The sequence below is a fragment of the Vipera berus genome, assembly GCF_964194415.1.
Source record: "Vipera berus genome assembly, chromosome: 6".
Taxonomy (NCBI): Eukaryota; Metazoa; Chordata; class Lepidosauria; order Squamata; family Viperidae; genus Vipera; species Vipera berus.
The window spans coordinates 20,562,176-20,583,726 of record NC_138208.1 but is presented as its reverse complement, the minus strand read 5'-3'; the positions used below and the strand labels follow the sequence as shown (position 1 = coordinate 20,583,726).

At 36.0% G+C, this 21,551-nt stretch overlaps 1 protein-coding gene across 3 annotated transcripts in view; it reads left to right on the top strand.

The window, feature by feature from the left end:
- PLXNB2 (plexin B2) overlaps positions 1-21,551 on the top strand; it is a 394,275-nt gene that overhangs the window by 369,461 nt on the left and 3,263 nt on the right. For all 3 annotated transcript variants that reach the window (XM_081330942.1, XM_081330943.1, XM_081330941.1), the window contains 8 exons: positions 3,850-4,006; positions 5,861-5,961; positions 7,004-7,088; positions 10,741-10,895; positions 13,801-13,961; positions 16,092-16,239; positions 17,381-17,445; positions 20,298-20,373. In XM_081330942.1, the coding sequence (XP_081187068.1) occupies positions 3,850-4,006; positions 5,861-5,961; positions 7,004-7,088; positions 10,741-10,895; positions 13,801-13,961; positions 16,092-16,239; positions 17,381-17,445; positions 20,298-20,373 (948 nt within the window). The remainder of the gene's footprint in view (positions 1-3,849; positions 4,007-5,860; positions 5,962-7,003; positions 7,089-10,740; positions 10,896-13,800; positions 13,962-16,091; positions 16,240-17,380; positions 17,446-20,297; positions 20,374-21,551) is intronic.

Sequence of the window (21,551 nt, the reverse complement as noted above, 5' to 3'; positions counted from 1 at the left end):
TGAAATGCTTTTGAAATATGACCTACTATTTTTTCACCCTTTACAGTATGTGTTTGTAAAACATAAATGATAGAAAACTATTATTACTGTTAGTCAAATCAATTCATTGACAGATGAAGTCTTTGAAGGTTATGGGTCATAATCTAAATACTGGTTCCATGTGGGTTGCTAGAAATAACTTTTTCAACTCCCTGGTTTACTGAAAAGAAAGAGTGATTGATCCATCCAGCTTCCATACCTAAGGAAGGACTAAAATCAGAGTTTCACTACTCCTGGTCCAACACCTTTACTGCTGTATATGTATACATACAGAAAGAATGAGGTAAAGCTTTAAGACTAATGAAATTATTTGTTATGAAGTTTGGCCTTTAATATATAATATTCATGAAGCCAGTCTACCTAAAAATGCCACAAATGCCAATTAGAGGAAAAAAGGATAAGATAAGAAATTAGGAGGGCTATTGAAGGCCCAAAATAGTTTTGGAGAAATATTAATTGTACGAATGTTTATCATTTTATTAGTTTGCTGAACAGAGGGTATGATTACGTCAAACAGGCTCTTCATTTGAAGGAACTGAAGAACCAAACTAGATGTTGTATTTATGTCTTTGCAGAGATATTAATGTGTAATACATGTAGAATTTTTTGTTTTGTTTTCCTAAAACAAGTTGCACATTAGGTCATCAAAAACACAGGTGAAGTTGCTATTTGCTTTGGACAAAAATTCCCAAAATTTCTTCTCATTAATTCAGAGTTAGCTTCAGAGAAAGGATTTTCTCAGGATTTCAGAAGCAGAGAAAAATGTTAAAATCCTTTCCCAATCCTTTAGCGGCAACTCTGAATTGACCAAATGACCATCTCTATCAGGTGGGGTTTGTTTTCAGTTGCTGATCATCAAAATGATTTCCAGAATTGTTATTCCCAAATTTATATAGGGAAACTATCAAGAACATTTGGCCTTCTTAAAAATCCATTTTATGCCAGGTTCTCACTGTTTCATTTTTTTCTTGATTTTATATTTGCAAATAAATTGAAGCAAACTACATCAGTGGATGATTCGGTTGTAAGATAATAGATTGATAGAATTATATGCTTTTTTCAGCTCATTTTTGAAATATAAATCTAATTGCAGGAAAGTAATTAGTGACAAAGTTAATTACTAACATTAATCCACTATATTCAGTAAAATCAAGCATCTGTAAATGCTGTTTTATCTGCTAGTGTGATAAGCAGTGCATTGTAGTTTGGAATCTCTCCCTAGAGAGGTACCTTCTAGTCAAGTTTAAATATATATCATTTTTAATTGCCAAATCAAAACTATGGAAGTAATTTGTAATAAACAATATAGAGTAATTTTATAGTCAACCTCATTTGGTGGACTGGCTGCAGTGCATTTACAGATTGGTAAATCAGACAGCCTAAATATCTTTGTAATAACAGGGTATCTGGACAAGTGTTCTGAATGAGGCAATTAAATTGAGGTTAACTATACATTAAATTTACATAATGTGTGGTAATTTGCATATGCAAACAATATAATTTGCAGCAAATTGCTTAATTTTTTTACCTAATGTATAACTACCCCTTACTCAATTGGCTCATGAAAGCAATGTTTTAGTGTATATGTAAGTAAAAAAATGTCCGCCAAAATATTTCTTGAATGTCATGTGTGTATTATATGCTCTTTTACTGAAATGTACTTGCTTGCCAGCTATAATAAGGGTTTTTAGACTACACTTGCCTCTTTTAATTTAAGAGTTTGAGTCTATTTCAATCAGAACTGATATTTGGGGATTATAGTAGGAATTAAATTTCTGTGAAGCTTTACGTATCTGGAAATTGCTTTCTCTGCTGTTTTGACAGAATTTCTAATATTAATGAGTGTCTTCCTGTAAGGTTAATGGACTAATCTAAGCATCTACAAACAGTAGCTGGTCCACTAGTCTGATGATATGTGTCAGTTTAATTTTAAAAAAAAAGTCTTCAAGATCCAATTGTGATAATACAGAAATATATTGAAGACCTGCTATATTTTCATTAGATTCAGTGTTAAAAGTGATGACTACAGGTGAAACTTGAAAAATTAGAATATCGTGCAAAAGTTCATTTATTTCAGTAATGCAACTTAAAAGGGGAAACTAATATATGAGATAGACTCATTACATGCAAAGCAAGATAGTTCAAGCCGTGATTTGTCATAATTGTGATGATTAAGGCTTACAGCTCATGAAAACCCCAAATCCACAATCTCAGTAAATTAGAATATTGTGAAAAGGTGCAATATTCTAGGATCAAAGTGTCCCACTCTAATCAGCTAATTAAGCCATAACACCTGCAAAGGGTTCCTGAGCCTTTAAATGGTCTCTCAGTCTGGTTCAGTAGGAATCACAATCATGGGGAAGACTGCTGACCTGACAGTTGTGCAGAAAACCATCATTGACACGCTCCATAAGGAGGGAAAGCCTCAAAATGTAATTGCAAAAGAAGTTGGATGTTCCCAAAGTGCTGTATCAAAGCACATTAATAGAAAGTTATGTGGAAGGGAAAAGTGTGGAAGAAAAAGGTGCACAAGCAGCAGGGATGACCGCAGCCTGGAGAGGATTGTCAGGAAAAGGCCATTCAAAAGTGTTAGGGACTTTCACAAGGAGTGGACTGAGGCTGGAGACAGTGCATCAAGAGCCACCACACACAGACTGATCCTGGACATGGGCTTCAAATGTCGTATTCCTCTTGTCAAGCCACTCCTGAACAACAAACAACGTCAGAAGCGTCTTACCTGGGCTAAAGAAAAACAGACCTGGTCTGTTGCTCTGTGGTTCAAAGTCCTCTTTTCTGATGAGAACAACTTTTGCATCTCATTTGGAAACCAAGGACCCAGAGTCTGGAGGAAGAATGGAGAGGCACACACTGCAAGATGCTTGAAGTCCAGTGTGAAGTTTCCACAGTCTGTGTTGATTTGGAGAGCCATGTCATCTGCTGGTGTTGGTCCACTGTGCTTCATTAAGTCCAGGGTCAATACAGCCATCTACCAGGAGATTTTGGAGCATTTCATGCTTCCTTCCGCAGACGAGCTTTATGGGGATGCTGACTTCATTTTCCAGCAGGACTTGGCACCTGTCCACACTGCCAAAAGCACCAAAACCTGGTTCAATGACCGTGGGATTACTGTGCTTGATTGGCCAGCAAACTCGCCTGACCTGAACCCCATAGAGAATCTATGGGGCATTGCCAAGAGAAAGATGAGAGACATGAGACCGAACAATGCAGAAGAGCTGAAGGCCACTATTGAAGCATCCTGGTCTTCCATAACACCTCAGCAGTGCCACAGGCTGATAAATGCCACACTGCATTGAGGCAGTAATTGCTGCAAAAGGGACCCAAACCAAGTACTGAGTACATATGCATGCTTATACTTTTCAGAGGTGTGATATTGTTCTATGTACACTCCTTGTTTTATTGATTGCATGTAATATTCTAATTTACTGAGATTGTGGATTTGGGGTTTTCATGAGCTGTAAGCCTTAATCATCACAATTATGACAAATCACGGCTTGAACTATCTTGCTTTGCATGTAATGAGTCTATCTCATATATTAGTTTCCCCTTTTAAGTTGCATTACTGAAATAAATGAACTTTTGCACGATATTCTAATTTTTTGAGTTTCACCTGTAGTTTATTAATTCTCATAGAAAACTCAGTATGACCCCATTTCCATAAAAAAACAGAGAAAGAGATATGAAATGACATAAACTGGGCCACCTACCTAAATGTCTATAAATAGACAAGTTTATACCAGTGTTGACTTTTCTTGTGTGATTTCAATAACACTGAAATTTCTAACCTTTCAGACTGTAAATGTGATTGTTCAAGATGAAGGCACAGAATCCATACCTGTAAAAGTGCTAAATTGTGACACTATTTCTCAAGTAAAAGAAAAGATCATAGACCAAGTATATCGAAATCTGCCTTACTCACAGTGGCCAAAGCCTGACAGTGTTGTTCTTGGTATGTATCTGAGTTTTTTAATCTATTTTAAAGGACAGATTGCTGTCAAAATGCAAATGTTTGCAAAAAAAACCCCCAAAAGATTGATTTAGTAATTCCATCTGAATCCATGGAACAATCTAAAAGTAAAAAAGAAAAAGTACTTTGCCCACTAAACTCTACCCCAACTTTTTTCCAATTTCCATACATTCAGAAGTTCTCATTTACTTGAAAAGTACTCACTCTGTCTGATAAGGAAGATAAAGTATGGCTCCCCTTGTAATTTTCTACCTGAACAAATAAAATTTGGAGAGAAACAAGAGCAATAACTTCCCCCACACACACTTTGCCTCTCTTTGTATTATGGTTAGTAGGTTTTGTGGAGTTAAAATTTCCTTACAATTTACTGATCTGTTTTCCGTACAGAAATGCTACAGTTGATGTAGACTCTATTCATAATGTATCCAGCAATATAATAATTTATAACTCAGCTGAGCTGTAGGTAGGAAAATATCTGTTAAAGGTAATAATTATAATTATTTTTTAAAAAAACAATTTAAAAGCAGTAGGATTAAAAAATTTAAAGAACCAGATAATTTCCCTGCATATATTAATCCACTCCAACCAACAGGATTAGACTACCGGTACCTGGAAATATATAACATCCTTTCCCCTTTATTTTCATCGACATACAAACTATTTGTATTATTATTATTATTATTATTATTATTATTATTATTATTATTATTATTATTATTATTATTATTATTATTATTATTGTTCTTATTTAATTCCTGCTCTTTACATTTACTTCTCTTAATATTCCAAATTCTAATGTTCTATATGCCATGGACATTATCTGATATGTGGCTTTGGTCAAGCTTTTACATAATGTTTCTTAGTAATCCAGGGAAGGTGCAAACTAGTCTTACCTGAGCTACATGTAACATTCCCTAAAAATGGTAAAGATATAATTTTGGGGCATATCCCACAAGCACAATAAGACCATGCTTACACTATGCAAGCTAAGATCTTTACTTTGAAATATATTGTTTCTTGACCTCCAAGAAAAAAAAAGTTGAAAACAATATGCTAATACGAACAAAAATCATTTATTAGCACTAAATTTTGGGGAATGTTTTATGTTTCTAAACATCTCAACTCTTAAATGGAGTTTCCTCCTCTAGTGATGATGTTGGCTTTTTTTTAATAGAAAAAATGAAACATCTGGGGAATTGCTACTTATAGACAACAATTGTATGTCTATAATCTTAAAATAAATTGGATCTTAACTAGATATGCAGACTACCCCAATAAAGGTTTATGACAACACACCTTTACAGACAAGTGTAGACCGTCCTTAATGTCAGCATCAGAGAGCAGTAAGACTCTGTTGGCCCATTATCAAATCAAGAGATTCCTCTATATAACCTCCTATTAAAACTAACCACCTTATTTATATTACTATTTATTTTTATTCTACCGTTACTGTTTTTACAAATAACTCAAGTGGCAAACATACCTAATTATCCTTCTTGTGCCTATGTTCCCCACAACACCATCCCTGTGAGGGGGGTTGAGCTTGAGAAAGAGCAATTGACCCAGCAGTAGCAGTGCAGAATCTTCTAGCCTGACTTCTTGAATAGATGGGAGAGAAGGAGCTATCCCACTATACAATGCCTTGTCTCTACTATAGGAAAATAACGTTTCTATTAAATCTAATTTATCATTTGTAAAAACACGATTGCTTGGGTGGGTGGATCTAGAGAACAGAATTCTGCAAGATGTCAGTAATCTGCTAGGTGAAAGCTTCCTTTTATATGCAGGTTATTTTTGGGTGGACACCTGTAAAATGTTTTTCTTCTTGCTCCTCAGAGTGGCGTCCAGGATCTACTGCACAGATACTCTCAGACTTGGATTTAACGTCACAAAGGGAAGGCAGGTGGAAGCGCATCAATACCCTGATGCACTATAACGTAAGGAAGCATTTTGGAAACATTACACCTCCTTGCTACTGTTTAGTAATGCACAGCTTTTCATTAAGAGTGATTTCCCTTTCCTGCCTATCGTATCCAGTATCTATTTTCTTTTAGCAAAGACCAGCCTCAGAACCTGAAATTATATTGCCATGCTACAAGTGGGCAATTATTGAATGCAGCTCTTTGAATACTGGCAAATTCTGTATTAGTGATTAAAAAAAAAGTTATCTTTGTTTAAAGCCAGCACAGAAATTGTTATCAATTATGCTTCCGGCAAGAAATCCTTCCAGCAAGGGTTAAACTTAAGGAATGAAGCGTGCCTTCTCTAATCTCTGTGAATGTCAGTTTTCTAATCTCAAAAGAATTTGAGGACCTGAATGTGAGATTGACTGATAAAAAATACCTTTCAGTAACAGGCAAAAAATCTGGGTAGAACTGTCCATGATACTTCCTTCCCAAATAGAGCCTTGGTGGAGCAGTGGGCTAATGCCTCCTTAAGTAACACCAGCTGCCTGCAATTAGTGCAGGTTCGCATCCCACCAGGCTCAAGGTTGACTCAGCCTTCCATCCTTCCGAGGTAGGTAAAATGAAGACCCAGATTGTTGGGGGCAATAAGCTGACTTTGTAATAATGCCGCTTGGGGGTGTATGAAAGCCCTAATAAGCAGGCATATACATAGAATGAAGGCTACTGCTAAGCTTGTAAGCCGCCCTGAGTCTTCGGAGAAGGGCGGGATATAAATGGAATTAAAATAAAAAAAATAAAAATAAAAATGACTACAAAGATGGGCCTAGTTTTATTCACCAATGAGTATTTAGAAGACTAAAAATGGAAGACTAGGTGCTTTTTTGTCTCTTTCAGTGGCATACATACAGTAGATAAAAAAGAATAATTGAATGCCTTGTAAAAAATAATGGCCAAGAAAGGTGAATTTATTCTTATACTGCTTATAGTGCTTACCTAGGGAATAGAAACTGTATAGGAATAAGAGTTATTTTTGCTGTTCTGACCAATTTGTTGCATATATATGTTCTTGAAGGTAAGAGATGGTGCTACCCTCATCTTGTCAAAAATGGGGATTTCTCAACAGCCAGAGGATCACCAACAAGACATGGCAGAGGAACGTACGTATAGCATGTTAGTCTTTCAGCCAGATTCTGTTTTATGACAGAAAACAAGCTGCATACTGTGAGTTTACCTATATAATCATAGCATCTAGCTTGGGATATAGGTATGTGCTGCAAAACCATTTAAAGAGATAAAGTGGTAAAGAGCCTTTTACATTCTTTAAACCACATAGAAAATGTGATGCAGAGAAATTCGGGAAAGCTATCATTTAACATGTAGCTAAGTCAGTTTATTTGAAAAGCTATAAAATGAGAGAACCAGGCAAATCTGCAACCTACACTGACAATGTTTTGTGCTGTAATTCATTGGCTAATCAGATACAGTGTTTTCCATTGAACAAGAGATTGATTGAAATACTCTTGCCAGTTTTACAAAAAAAATATAGTGGCTTAAAAGGAATTGTTTTGGGTTGACTCCTTTAGGTTTGATTCTCCTTTTAAAAATCAATATGGATAAAACTAGACACTGTTCAAAGTTGGTTTTTATTAAATAATAGATAAAAGAAAATAGGTTTACAGCTCACTAAGAAGTTTTTTGTAAATTGTTTAGTAGCTGATATTTTAACAGAGGTAAATGCAGTAGCTAATTACAGATCCTAGGGGATAAATGCAATAACATTTCACTTTTCTAAATTAAATGACTGCAGTTGCACAAATGGGGCATTGCATTCATTTCAGTGGGATTTTGAAAGTAGGAATATTGGTTTGACTGTTCCTTTTTTTGGATCCCTGTTCAGTAGTGATTTTTTTTTTGCTAACTTCTCACAAATGTTGCATTTATACAAGTAGAAAATCATTATAGTTTTTCTTTGTTCTTCTAACAATAACAAATATTTTATTTTAACTCAAGTTATTTCTCTTTATCCCAGGAGGTTTGTATATCTCTGTAAGGCATCTTGATTATAATGACAATGTTCAATGTTATTTCAAAGATTTATAATTGAGATAAGATATGAATCAGACACTTTCCAACTTACAGTCTTAGTCTTTCTATAATACAGTTTCCTGTATACATTCCAGCATCATATGTAGCACACAGTTGAGTAGTAATAAGTTTCATGGAAATAAGAATCCAGTCATGCTGACCTCCATGTATTAGTAACCTGACTATTAATAATCTATAGCATTTTCTCCAATCGTAGAATGTTAAAACTTATATGAGGAACACAAGTTCTTTGTTTCCTTATAGAAAAGTAAATCTGGAAAAAAAATCAGTGTGGTTTTGCAAAGACTCTCCATCCTAGATAGAGATCTTTATCTGCAAAATTCCGGACATTACTATTTAAAAGCAAGGTTTTCTGTGTCTCTTGGCTCCCATCTAGTGGTTGTCATGATCTTTGCAGCTGGTAAACCTTGATTTGTCTTCTGGATTAGAAGCTACCATGATTATGAAAAAATGTTCTCTAGGGTATTTTCAGACTTCATTTTTAAAGATTTGAATCATCCAAGTACCATTGGTTTATGAAAATGATTCTGAAAATAATGGTATCATCAAAGTGACAGTCCATTTGTTTGTTTTATAGGTTATGTACTTGGGTTCATAGCAGTAGCAATAGCATTTAGACTTATATACTGCCCCATAGTACTTTACAGCACTCTCTTTCCAACATAAGTATTATTTGCATATTGTCCCTAACAATCTGGGTCCTCATTTTAATGACCTCTGAAAAATGGAGGGCTGAATCAAATTCTGGGCTGTGGGCAGAGTTTGCCTGCAATACCACACTTTGCTTGCAATACTGCACTTTAACCACTGTGCCACCAGGGCTCATGAACTACAAATTTAGTATTTACAATAGACATTATACCATAAAACTGTTTGAAGTTCAGCCGGCTTAGATTTTGCATTTTTTCATATTATTGGTCTTTTGAAATCAATAGTTCTGCAAAATGGCAGGTATTCATTACTTTTTGGCCTTGGAATTATCAGTCTTACCAAAGGAAGAACAATGTACCATAGTGGCTTTTTCTCTGATTGCTAAAAGTCATGATGCTGCTGGAAACTGAATAAAAAACAATACAATTCAGAATTGTTAGAAATGTCATTATGTACATATTTTTATGCTTTGACCTTTCTGACATACACGCATTGTGAGTGTACCATGGCTGTATTTAATTGGTTGCCATTATTGTACATTTATTCAGCTTCATACAGTAGATCAAAAGTTTTATATTTAATGTGCAGACTTGTAATTGCTTAAACCTTTATATCATTCACGGTGCCCATTTTGCTTTGAACTGTACAATATAATTAAACAGATGGACTACATTTATACTCTTCAAGAGATGTGGAATGGGAAGTAGCTTTGTTTTAAGGTCTCCAGTTCCCACACCATGTAAGAATGCATTACAATCTTAGTTTAGGAGAAAATTTTTTAAATTGGGATGAACGTATAAATACGTCTGTAAATGGAATTACACACTCATGATTTTTAAAAATCACAGGATCCTATCATAAAATTGTCTGATTTTTCCTACACACAGCCTGTGTCTGATTTAAGAATCTCATTATCAACAAAAGGGGATGTGTTGTAAATGAACAGATTCTGGTGTCTTCAGACATGAAGTCTATGAGACATTTCTAAAATATAAAGACATTCGGGACTGTAAGAAATCAAGTATTTTATAATTTGATTTAGCCAGAGATTTTATCACTTCTGTAACTACCTAAGAATGTTCCAAGACCTAAATATAAATATAGGAAAACAAATAGGAAATCTTTGTTCATTTGGGTATCTGCAGGTGGTCATTTACTTACAACTGTTCATTTAGCAACCATTCAAAGCTATAACTGCACTGAAAAAAAGTGACTTAAAACCACTACTCAGAACATACCATCATTGCAACATCCCCACGGACATGTGATCAGAATTCGGACACTTGGCAATTAGCATATATTTACAACAGTTGCATCATCCCAGAGTCATTGATCACCATTGCAACCTTCCCAGCCAGCTTCCAATTTGGAAAGTCAACAGAGGAAGCTGGATAGATTTAACCGCTGCATGATTCACTTTACGACAGTAATTTGCTTATCAACATAACAAACAAGGTCAGAAAATTGGGCACAATTCAGTTAACAACTGCTTTGCTTACTAATGGACATTCTGGTCCCAATTGTGGTCATAAGTAATGTAGAAGAGTACCTGTGTAAGTTAAATTTTGCACACGTATGATAAACTTTGAATTGCTGGGATCTACTTTATATTTCTTAGGGTCTACGAATAACAAATAGGTGAAACCATATCACAAAGTAGACGTAGCTAGATTTAACAACAGAGTTTAGGGAATACTGACTTACTTTACTGTTTTTGTGCTTTCCCCTCTTCAAACTAATACGATCAACCATGGTCAGAAATAGCTCTGAGGATTAGAGAAAGTGGGGCATGGAATGCCCTCCCGTTTTACTTTAAAATTACCTCAACTTATTCATTTGAAAATCTAGAATTTATAAGCAAGAATAATATAGCTTAGATTTTACTTTGGGATCCTTTCATTTATGAAACGTAAATAATATTTGTTGCAGGCCATTAAATATGGCATTTAGTTGCAATACGGTAGGACATTATTTTAGGCATGGCAATCAATTGCTCAGTCAGTGGAGTTCATTTCATCTGTTGATTGCTTTGAAATGTTATGGTTTATTCAGGACATGCTTTATTGGAAGAAGAAAATAAGATCTGGCATCTAGTTCGACCAGCAGATGAAGTTGATGAAGGTAAATCAAAAAGAGGGAGTATGAAGGAGAAGGAAAGGACCAAAGCTATCACTGAAATCTACCTGACAAGGCTACTCTCTGTGAAGGTAAAATTGACTGCCAAGAGCCAAGTTTTACTGTGTTTAAATAGACAGTGAGTTTAGATGTAGAATTTTCCTTTAGAATTAAGATTTAGATTTAAAGACATTGGCTAGGTACAAATACCTAGAGTAGCTGCATTGAAATTAATACATCTCAATTAAGCTTCATTGATGTTAAAGCCACTCAAGTCTTTTCATCTTTGCTTATAAACTTATTCTTTGAAAATTCAAGAAATAATCCACTGTGTGTCCATTAGATAACAAAGAATCCCAAGAGTTCCCAAACAAACATTCCAGTGTTTTCATTTTCTTGTATCTTACCATATTTCCTACTTCTCCTGACACTGTTCATTTAAAAAAAGGACTCTGCCAAGTAAACATTAATCCTCAGTATTATGATTATTTCCATGAATGAACCTTAGCATAACCTAAGCCCCGTAACCTTAACAGCTAAAAATTAAATGGGGAACTATAGGTTGGAAAAAATGCTCATCTCATACCAAAAAGAAGAAATAGAAAGAAGGGCAACAAGATATATGTGGTATGGAGCATCCCGATAAATTGATATCATAGGTTATTGCTACCCATGCCAGCCTTTGTTTTGAAGTTATAGTCATTCCCAATAGCCACCACAGCCTCAATTCTGAACATTTACACCATCCCAAAAAAGGTTCTGAATAATGATTTAACACTGTTGTTAAATCTCTGACTGAAGAATAGAAATGTATTTATTTATTTATTTATTTATTTATTTATTTATTTATTTATTTATTTATTTATTTATTTATTTATTAGATTCATATATCTATGTTTTGGGGGGTCTCCATAATAAAAATAAAAAAATTCCACAAAATATGCAGTATAGCAGTGATTAAACAAATAGAAGCAACCAAAATCAGAAAACACTAGCTCATTTTTTACCACAGCCATTCCCCCAAAAAAGTTCTGTTTTAATCTATTTCTAGAATGCTCCTCCTTATCTGTTTCAAAGAAACCAAGCCCAGTTTAAACTTTAATTTTAAAAAAGCCCATAATACTGGGGCTTTTTAAAATCATATATGTAGACTTATCCTGTCTATGTAGTTATTTAGGCTGTGTTGATAAATTCTAAATACCTGAGTTATCTATAATTAGGTATTGATAAATTTGGAAAATGGCAGAGTAGAGTCCATTGTCCTTGGTGCTAAATACCTTTATAGGTTCTGCATGAATAGCACCAATTTCTGCAAAAGACTCTGGGTGTACATCATAGGTTTCTAGATCACGTGATACTCTATATGCCAGAGCAGTTCCCCTCAGAGAGGTTCATGCTGAATAAGCAGATGACTGGCCTAGGGATACATTATATGACTGATCTGTAGGAACGCCCAGCAGGATTGTTCATATAAATGGAAAGTTGCATGCCTAAATAGGGCTTAAATTAGTTTAAAGCCCAGGAACAATTTCTCAGGAGGTCCTCTTCTGTAATCATTAATACGAGTATCTATAGCAACTTAGTGCATAATTTCATGTAAAGTATATTGAAGTTCATTTGTGAGCTGTTTATTGTTGTGTAAAGATAGCCAAATCTGCTTAACAGTATCTGTAGAAAATGTGACAGAAAGGACCAGTTAAAATTTCATCAAGCCAAATTGATTTTGTATGAAAATCCTTGGCTTATTAGCAAGATCTCCAACTGGATTGCACAAGTCTTCTTCTTGTGTTTATGCATCCCAATTAAATATAATTATTTTCCAAAGGTAATCCTTCCTTCCTTCCTTCCTTCCTTCCTTCCTTCCTTCCTTCCTTCCTTCCTTCCTATTATAATTAGGGGTGGACTATCAGTGGGCAGTTAGAGTGATTTGGCATACAAATGTATGCCACTAATATAACAAAATTTGGCTACATTCAAAGAAACTAGTCTGTTCTGATCTGATAACAGCAGTTGTACAAAGAAGAGATCAATTTTTCCTGGTATTTTATTATGCAAGGTGTTATAAATTGAGTCTATGAGTCCTTATAGAAGATGTAGTATAGCAGGACATGAGCTGTACTTTCAATAGCTGCTTGTCCACAGGGGTACAATCTCAGCTCATATGGGGGTTTTTGTATTGGCCGTCCAAAATCTCTGTGGGAAGTGCATTTCAGCATGCTAATGTTCAGATTTTGGGGACAGTTATATGTTATAAGTATCTCACTACTTTAAAAGGAGGAGTTTGACTGCTCAAAAAAATATTCTTGGGAAGAGCAGGCTTATTGGATTTCCAGATCTTTGATGCGTTGTTTGAGTGCAGTAAGTGCACATTCTTTCTTTCTTTCTCTTTTTCTCTCTCTTTCTTTCTCTCTCTCTCTCTCTCTCTCTTTCTTTCTCTTTCTCCTTTTTCTCTTTCTTTTTCTCTCTCTTTCCATCCTTCCTTCCTTCATCCATCCACACACTTGTTATAAGAAATACTGAACTTTACTAAAGTTATTAAATCATATAAAAATCAAGTGCACCCCTCAGCTCCTTATTGTTGTTGTAATATACCCAGAAAGCTCAGTTCTAAGTACAATACTCTCCCACTAATTCCTGCTATTGGTTTGCCCATTTATTTCAGACTAGAGTCTTCTGTTCTCCCTGAGCCACAATGCTGAAATTGCCACCTCTTTAAACAGAGCAGAGAATTATTCTTTCTGAAGTCCCTGGAATATTTGTTATGACTGTTCGTTTTATGTTCATAAGAGCATTTACAAACCATTTATAGTTGAAAAATGCAGCACTTGGAGCCACTGTGATTCTGTGGCCATTTGGGATAAAGTCTTGTACAGATGACTATAAGTCAATTTAGGAAGCAGCCATATAAATTGAAAGGATCTGCTGGAAAATGTTACACTTAACACCATAACCTGATTTTTTAATGTTTGTACTGTGTGTGTGCTTTTCCCCCTTTAGGGAACACTTCAGCAATTTGTAGATAACGTTTTCCATAGTGTACTTGATTCACACCATGTTGTTCCACCAGCTGTGAAATATTTCTTTGACTTTCTTGATGAGCAAGCAGAGAAGCATGATATCAAAGATGAGGACACCATCCACATCTGGAAAACAAACAGGTAGCTGGGGGAAAAAATAGTACATCATTAACTATCAGGAAGTTCGTTTGTTTCTTTTCTTTTTATTTGTTATTACTATGGCTAAAAATGAGAATTAAGCAAGTTTTATATCAAGCTTCCAGAAAAGGGTTCAACATATGCATTTTTTTAAAATTAAATTTGTAAAGCTGTCTAGTTCAGAATGACTCTGAAACATAGAGTATTGAAAGCAGATAAAACAATTATTTTTTTACTTCAAAAATGTAAATGATTGTAATTTCATGGGATCTTATATGAGAGACCTCTTTGCTTTTCCCTCTAATTGTGAGCTAACAAGCCTCTTTGCTGAGAAAGGTAAACCTTGTTCCTGGCCTTTTACACAACTGTCTTCTAAATCTTTATCAGCTCAGGAATCAACCATTACATGACCCCTTTCTAATGTTGGGGAAATTGCCATATACCTAATAATAAAAAGTGTATGCAAGTATGTAGCTCAATGGTCACAGTTTCTATTTCAAACAGATGCATTTTACTTATTTATTATTTATTAAATTTGTATCCCTCATTGCCTTCATTCGAGATAAGCAAATACAGGGTTCTCCCTTACTTTTATCCCCAGAGCAGGAAGTCTGGGTTAGGCTAGACTCTGAAAGAATGACCAGTCCAGTATAATTCAGTGATGTCTTGGGCTGAAGATGGTTTGATTCTGAGACTTTCCAATCTAGTTCATTTTTTTAACCACTGCATCACACTGGCTATTCTGGGTACTCATATTGCTCAACCACAAACTTTTGGAAAACCTCAAGATTCAGTGTAATTTAATTTATTAAATTTGAAAAGCTGCCCAGTTCACAATAACTCTGGGTGGCATAAATTATTGATAGTGAATAAAAAACAATTACTAAAAATGAAGTGATGCAAAGATTTGACAAACAAAGGAGAAATCAGACAGAATATATTGAACAAACTATTAAAGGAGGAGGATGGAAACATTAAAACAGGAGATTGGAATTCTCCCTAATTTAAGCAGCCTTTTTCAGCCGTTACAAAGGAGTATATAACTCACCATACATAATGGTGAACAGTCCCTTCATCTACAACATCATGTGACATTAGTGAAAAGCCAATATTCACAAATACTAGGTGGTGGTCTGCACAGTGAGCCCCAACACTGGAGGTCACAGTGGGATCACAACAAAGGATTTGTCTATAGAATTTTCTAGATGTTCACTGAAATCAGTAGCCCAATTTTACAAAAGAGAAGGGCTACTCACTTTTGTTGCTATTGCTTGATACACCTGAAAAGCTCTAGACGCGGCACAGAATGTATGGCAGCCCAGATTCTTTCTTGTTTCACTTTTGTCTACCAAATGTTGAGCTTAATTTGAAAACCTTTACCTCTATTCTTTCTGTAACTGGACTTTCCTTTGGAATCAATACTTATCAGCAGCATGAGCGCTAAGCTTCTGCATTTTGACCAAATAGTCAGAATCTTACAACTGCATAGAAATCTTTATTACAGAGCTAAAGAGCTTTTGCTAAATAAACTAGCATTTGTTTGCATCATGGAGCTTTTTGACCCATAGCTAGCCAAATTGCCATTCAGATAATTTAAATTCTTTTTAGCATACAAGCACATTGTGGAAGCTTATGACACATTAAGGTAGAAATCTTCTGGGTTACTCAGCATAAGTAAGCTCATTGGTGCATTCTGGCTTATTTATTCTACTTGTGCTCCTCATATAAACTGAGAAAACACTATCTGGGATATGCTTAGCATTTGTTGAAACCACGCTCTGCTTTGTTGCTCTCCTAAAGAATCCAAATCAACACCAACAAGTCCATGAATAGAACTTTGAATATAATAGCAAGCCAGTCATGATTTAGTTAGCTATTTGGGTTGCCAAGAGGAGCAAAGCAGAAATAATAAGGTAGAATGTATGGACATGCGTGCTTGATCCTATTAATCCAAATGTCATGAATTCCTGTTTATGATAATGTGCAAAGAAGCATACTTTGTACCTAAAGTATATAATCAAATGATATATTATGGTAGAGTGATCTACTAACGATAACACTTTTTGGTTGTTAGTATTACCTTTTCATTCACTCCTGAATACCGGTTTCAGTTATTTATTGTTTTCTTTCCAGCTTGCCCCTTAGGTTCTGGGTGAACATATTGAAAAATCCCCATTTCATCTTTGATGTTCACGTTCATGAAGTAGTAGATGCTTCCTTATCAGTCATTGCACAAACTTTCATGGATGCTTGCACAAGAACAGAGCACAAACTAAGCAGGGTAAAACTTTATCTTCAGTTCTATGTCTTTGATACACACAGCAATCTGTAACCACTTTCCTCAGTCCTATTGCCCTAGAAGCCAACTATACTAAAGGAGTTAAAACTGAATACATCTAGAAGACACCGGGTTGGGAAGACTAATAGAGAAAAGTCTTTATTAAAGGCATTAATTCATTTTTTTCATCACCTGTATTTATGCGGCTTCACAGAATCAGGAATATTTATTTCCTGCAGTTTCTATCATGCATCTAATGATAGAATTTTTTAGTTACTTAAAAAATGATGTCACCATTGTTGAGTAATAACTACTTATCCCTTCTGTCAGAAAAACTGCCAGCATTTATTTCTCCCTACCTGTTTCTCTGGCATCTGGACATTTAGTAAATCCACCCAAAATGGATGGCTTAGTTAAATTTTTCTCTAATTAATTTCTTTCTGGTAGTCCTGGTATCAAGAAAAATATACGCTGAGTCCAGTCAGAACTGCTTGTACACAGGGTTGATGAGGTCTAGTAGATCTTGTGAGAGAGAGTAACTAGAAAGAGAGGTAGGACTGGAAAGGGTAGAGGGCAGAGAAAGAATCACAATGTCGCTGTTACATTTGAATAAACACATGAGCAGGAGGTAGCAATAAAGAAAATGTATTCTGAGGCTTCAGAATACAGATGCTGAAGGAGGATTAATCTGCTCTTCAGAAATTGGATTCTCTATAGATGTTTACATGGCCTGTGAAGAATTGCTTTCCCAACAGCAGCAACAGATTTGGGGGGGGGGTTGTCTCTCTCTTTCGTGCTTGTTTTGAAAGGTAAATAACTCTTAAATGCCATGAGTTTTCTTCTTGCTGTTGATATAACATATCAATATTCTGCTTTCCAAATGGTATGCAGCAGCATCCATAAAGGAAGGAGAAAGTACAAGTTGATGATCCTAGCATCGTAGTCAACAACAGGGGTAGAACTTCAGTCATGATCCTATACCTGTCATCAAGCAGATTTTGAATTATGTATACCTTATTACTCACAATGCTGTGACATACACCTTATTGAAGGGAATGGATTTTCTATTTCAAATTTCTGCAATGCTAGGAAAAAACAAATCTATGAGTTTCAAAAATCAGGTTCATTGCTTTCTGTTTTTCAGGATTCTCCAAGTAACAAATTACTCTATGCAAAAGAGATCTCTACATATAAGAAAATGGTGGAAGAGTAAGTAGAGAGAACTACAACTTATTATTTTATATTCTCTGGACAAAACGTTTGTTTCTCACACCGTATCTCTGCTTAGGGCAAGTTGGTTCTAAATATATCCTGAGTAAAAATGATCAAGATAAAAATAATTTTACTAGAATATTTATCATGATAAAAGTGACCTGGCAATTAGACAAAAGAATGATAAACTCAAATAATATAACAGTAATATATTCATTTTCAAAATAGACAGAAATTTAGCAATGCCAAATGAATCTGATTTAATGTGTAGAATGATTTTGCAACATTTGAATTTATTAATGGCTTTAAAAAAATCATTATTTTTCCCTTTGTATTTTATTCCAGTATTTCACTCTGATGGCTTTCCCTGTTTGATTCAGGCATGTGTGTATGTTTGTGCGTAGTATGGATTTAGGAAATAAGATACTTACTTAATTCCCCATCCAAGAAACACTTTCAAAAATGAAAAAAGTATGACAACATATCTGTCAGGAAGCAAATGTTTATAATATCATAAAGATTTAGCAAACTTCCTGTGGCCTGAATTTTTAGAAGGTATCATCTACTCGGAAATAAAAATTTTCTAGGTAGGCTAGAAAAAATGGTCTGCCTTTACTCTAAAGAAGTTACCAATTGGAAGATCAGCAAAAGCAACATAAAACATTTGGGGCTGAATCTGAGAAATTTGGGCTTGTGGGTGCTTTAGATAGCTGCACAGATTGTTCTACTGTACCTTTTGATCTCTTGCCCCTCAAAATGTGCTGGGGTATAGCAGATACTCAAATGAGCCATATCCTTATTACAGTTTCTCTACTAATGAATCTATTTGGGAACCACAAGAAAGCATCGTGCTAGACAGCTGATTAGGGAGGTCATGTTGGACCATACTGGTAGTCTTCAATTTATGACCATTTGTCCATTGACCATTCACAGTTATGACAGTGCTCGTGCCCAAAGTTACCTTATGCAAGGCAGCATTTGGCCACACCAGGACTTCTTCCTGAGGCCATACACACTGTTCTCCAAATTACTTCTCTAAATCACACTCCCAATTCCTTCCCCAAATTGTGTGCCTCGTTCTCATGGTCTAGAAACTTCCTGGTCTTCTCAAAGACTCACAAGAATAGGAACATTATTTGGAAATCATCAGGACCCCCGTTGTCATGGTGCTTTGCAAGACTTCATTCTCCAAATTGCATGTACCACTCATTCTCAAATTGTGCATCCTCTTCTTGAGATTCTTCAGAAAACTTCTGGTCTTCCCCAGTTCTCGCAAGAACAGGTATGCAATTTAGAGAATGAGGACTTCCAAAGCACTTTGAGAACAGGACTCCTGCCATTCTCCAAATAGCACACCTGTTCTTTGAGAACTGGGGAACACCAAAAGGTCTCTAAAGGATCACTAGAATGGGACATGCGATTTGGAGAAGGAACGGCACAAGTGATTTGGAGAATGACAGAAAAAGCTTTCAGAAGAAGACTCGGCAGGACCAGAATACAGTAGGGTCAGGCTGGGTGCACATTAGAAGCAGTAGGAAAACAGTGAAGGTCAGCTGGGCACAGTAGCACCTGTGTAACATAGGGTGATGGGGCAATTGGGGCTTTCCCCCATCTCCCCATGGCACCCCCACACTTCTTACCTGAGACCCATTCTGCTTAACAGTCTGTGATTTTAGATTAACAATGACAACCAGGAATGCCGGGATTGTGATTGCTAGGTAATATGGTCATGTGACATCTCGCTTTATAACCACATCATTTAGTGATGGAAATTCTGGTCTAAATTGTAGTATAAGTCAAGCCTATGAGCCTTTAGTGGGTTTAAGAGCAGCCAATCACTGAAATGCTTATGTTCAAAATAAGGTATAAGGAGGAATGAATGTAATAGAAGCTCTATTGACTTGAAAGCTCTATAGGAAGTCATTTACCTCTATGTCTTGTCCTCCAAGCACCCTATTTGGCTAGCCCTGGTTAGCTTATAAGTATCAAGTGTTCTCCTCCAGCTCTTAGAATAGGAGAAAGGCTGGCAGGGATTTGGGCCATAATACCACCAGATATAAATAGCTTATGAGCCATAAGCAGACCCTTAACAACCCATGGCTATCCTAAAGTTTCTCTGCCAAAATTCGACAGCAAAAAGTGAACAGTTTTGACAGTCCGTTTTTTTCATGAATTTTGTCTAAAGTTGAAAATGTTGATGAAAATGGATGTCTTCCAATATTCTTAAATTCCCAACCAAAAAATGCCCCAAATGTGATTTTCTAGAGTTAAGACCAGGGGTCTTCAAACTTGGCCCTTTTATGATTTGTGGACTTCAACTCCCAGAATTCCTTGGCCAGGCACGCCAGAATTCCACAGCTAGGAGGAATTCTGGGAGTTGAAGTCCACAAGTCATAAAAGAGTCACGTTTGAAGACCCCTGGTTAAGACAGTTAAGAATAAGCATGGAGACATTATTCCCCTAAAATAGACCAAAAGATGGTTCCATCTCTTCTCATGACAATAGCGGATAGTTTCTTGTAGCCTGTCCCTGTAATATTGCTAATCCCTGGCCAATAGTTTCTACATCATAAGAAACTATTGCTATTTTGATTTATTTTAGCTGTCAATAATTGCACTGTCTGAAATCCTGCAAAATCCAGCATGGAGAAAACTTCAGTTCCTGACATTAATCTATAAGGAGGAGATCAGATCTTTTTATATAAATATATCCAAGATGAAAATCAGCAACTATCCTTTAAAAGTTCTAGTTCAATCTAGTAATATCTATTAAGAAAATGTCGTAAATTCAGTACAAAGTGTTGAAGTATTTTTAAAGGTTGTTATTTCAGCTAAAACATTTTTTTCTAGTTATTATAGAGGTATTCGCCAGATGGTACAAGTGAGTGATCAAGATATGAATACACATTTAGCAGAGATTTCTCGAGTAAGTACAAAATTGGAAAGAACTTTTAAATGTACAGTACCTGATAAGGGACGCGGTGGCTCAGTGGGTTAGGACAGGCAGTTTGGCGGGTCGAATCCCGAGTGCCGCGTAACAGAGTGAGCGCCTGTTACTTGTCCCAGCTTCTGCCAACCTAGCAGTTCGAAAGCACGTAAAAATGCAAGTAGAAAAATAGGGACCACTACAGTGGGAAGGTAACAGCGTTCCGTGCGCCTTTGGCGTCTAGTCATGCCGGCCACATGACCACGGAGACCTCCTCGGACAAGCGCTGGCTCTTTGGCTTTGAAACGGAGATGAGCACCGGCCCCTAGAGTCGGAAACAACTAGCACGCATGTGCGGGGGAACCTTTACCTTTACCTTACCTGATAAAAGTAAAGCTGCTGGGTTATTTGTTTGTCTTGGTTATTTGTACCATATGTCCTATTTTGTATCAGTCCTCTGGAGTTCTTTCCACTTTCCCCCCCAAGGTTTTGGCATTCCTAATAGTTTGGTTCAATGGTTGACCACACTTGAGGTCAATGGGGGAAAATCTTTAGTAGTTTCAAACCAGTTTTATTTTCATAGTTCCCTGAGTCAGGTTAACCAGATCAGACTGACTGAATGATTGATCCATTTCTCTTTTATATGCCATTCAATCCAACAAAGCTCAAGTAAGCTTTAAATAAGACATAAACAATAAGAAAATAAAGCAGCAGTATTCTGACCAACAACCACAACATCCAATCCATAAAATCTGGTTTATCAGTAGTGTATTCCCAAGGCTCTCAGGAAAGGTTTTTATGATAGGACCAACCAAAACTTTCTTGCAGTGTCTATTTTTTTATCTGGGCTATCCCAAAGCATCTGAAATTGTCCCCAGAATCAAACTCATCACTAGACATCTCTTTCTGGTAAAATGGTATCTGTGAAAATCTATCAGTTCCTATCATTACATAAGCCATTGCATTCTGGACCAGAAGAAGCTTCTGGGTTGTCTTCAAGGGCAGCCCATGTAGAGTGCATTAAATTAGTCAGCATGTGTCACTGTGAGTAGGGCAGCCTAAAAAAGGCTATTATAACTGGTTTGACCAGATGAAATTGGGCAGGGCATTTCCTAGTTACCTTTTCTTCAGGTAGCAGGTGCATCTAAAATGACCCCTAAGATACAAATTAATTCTAC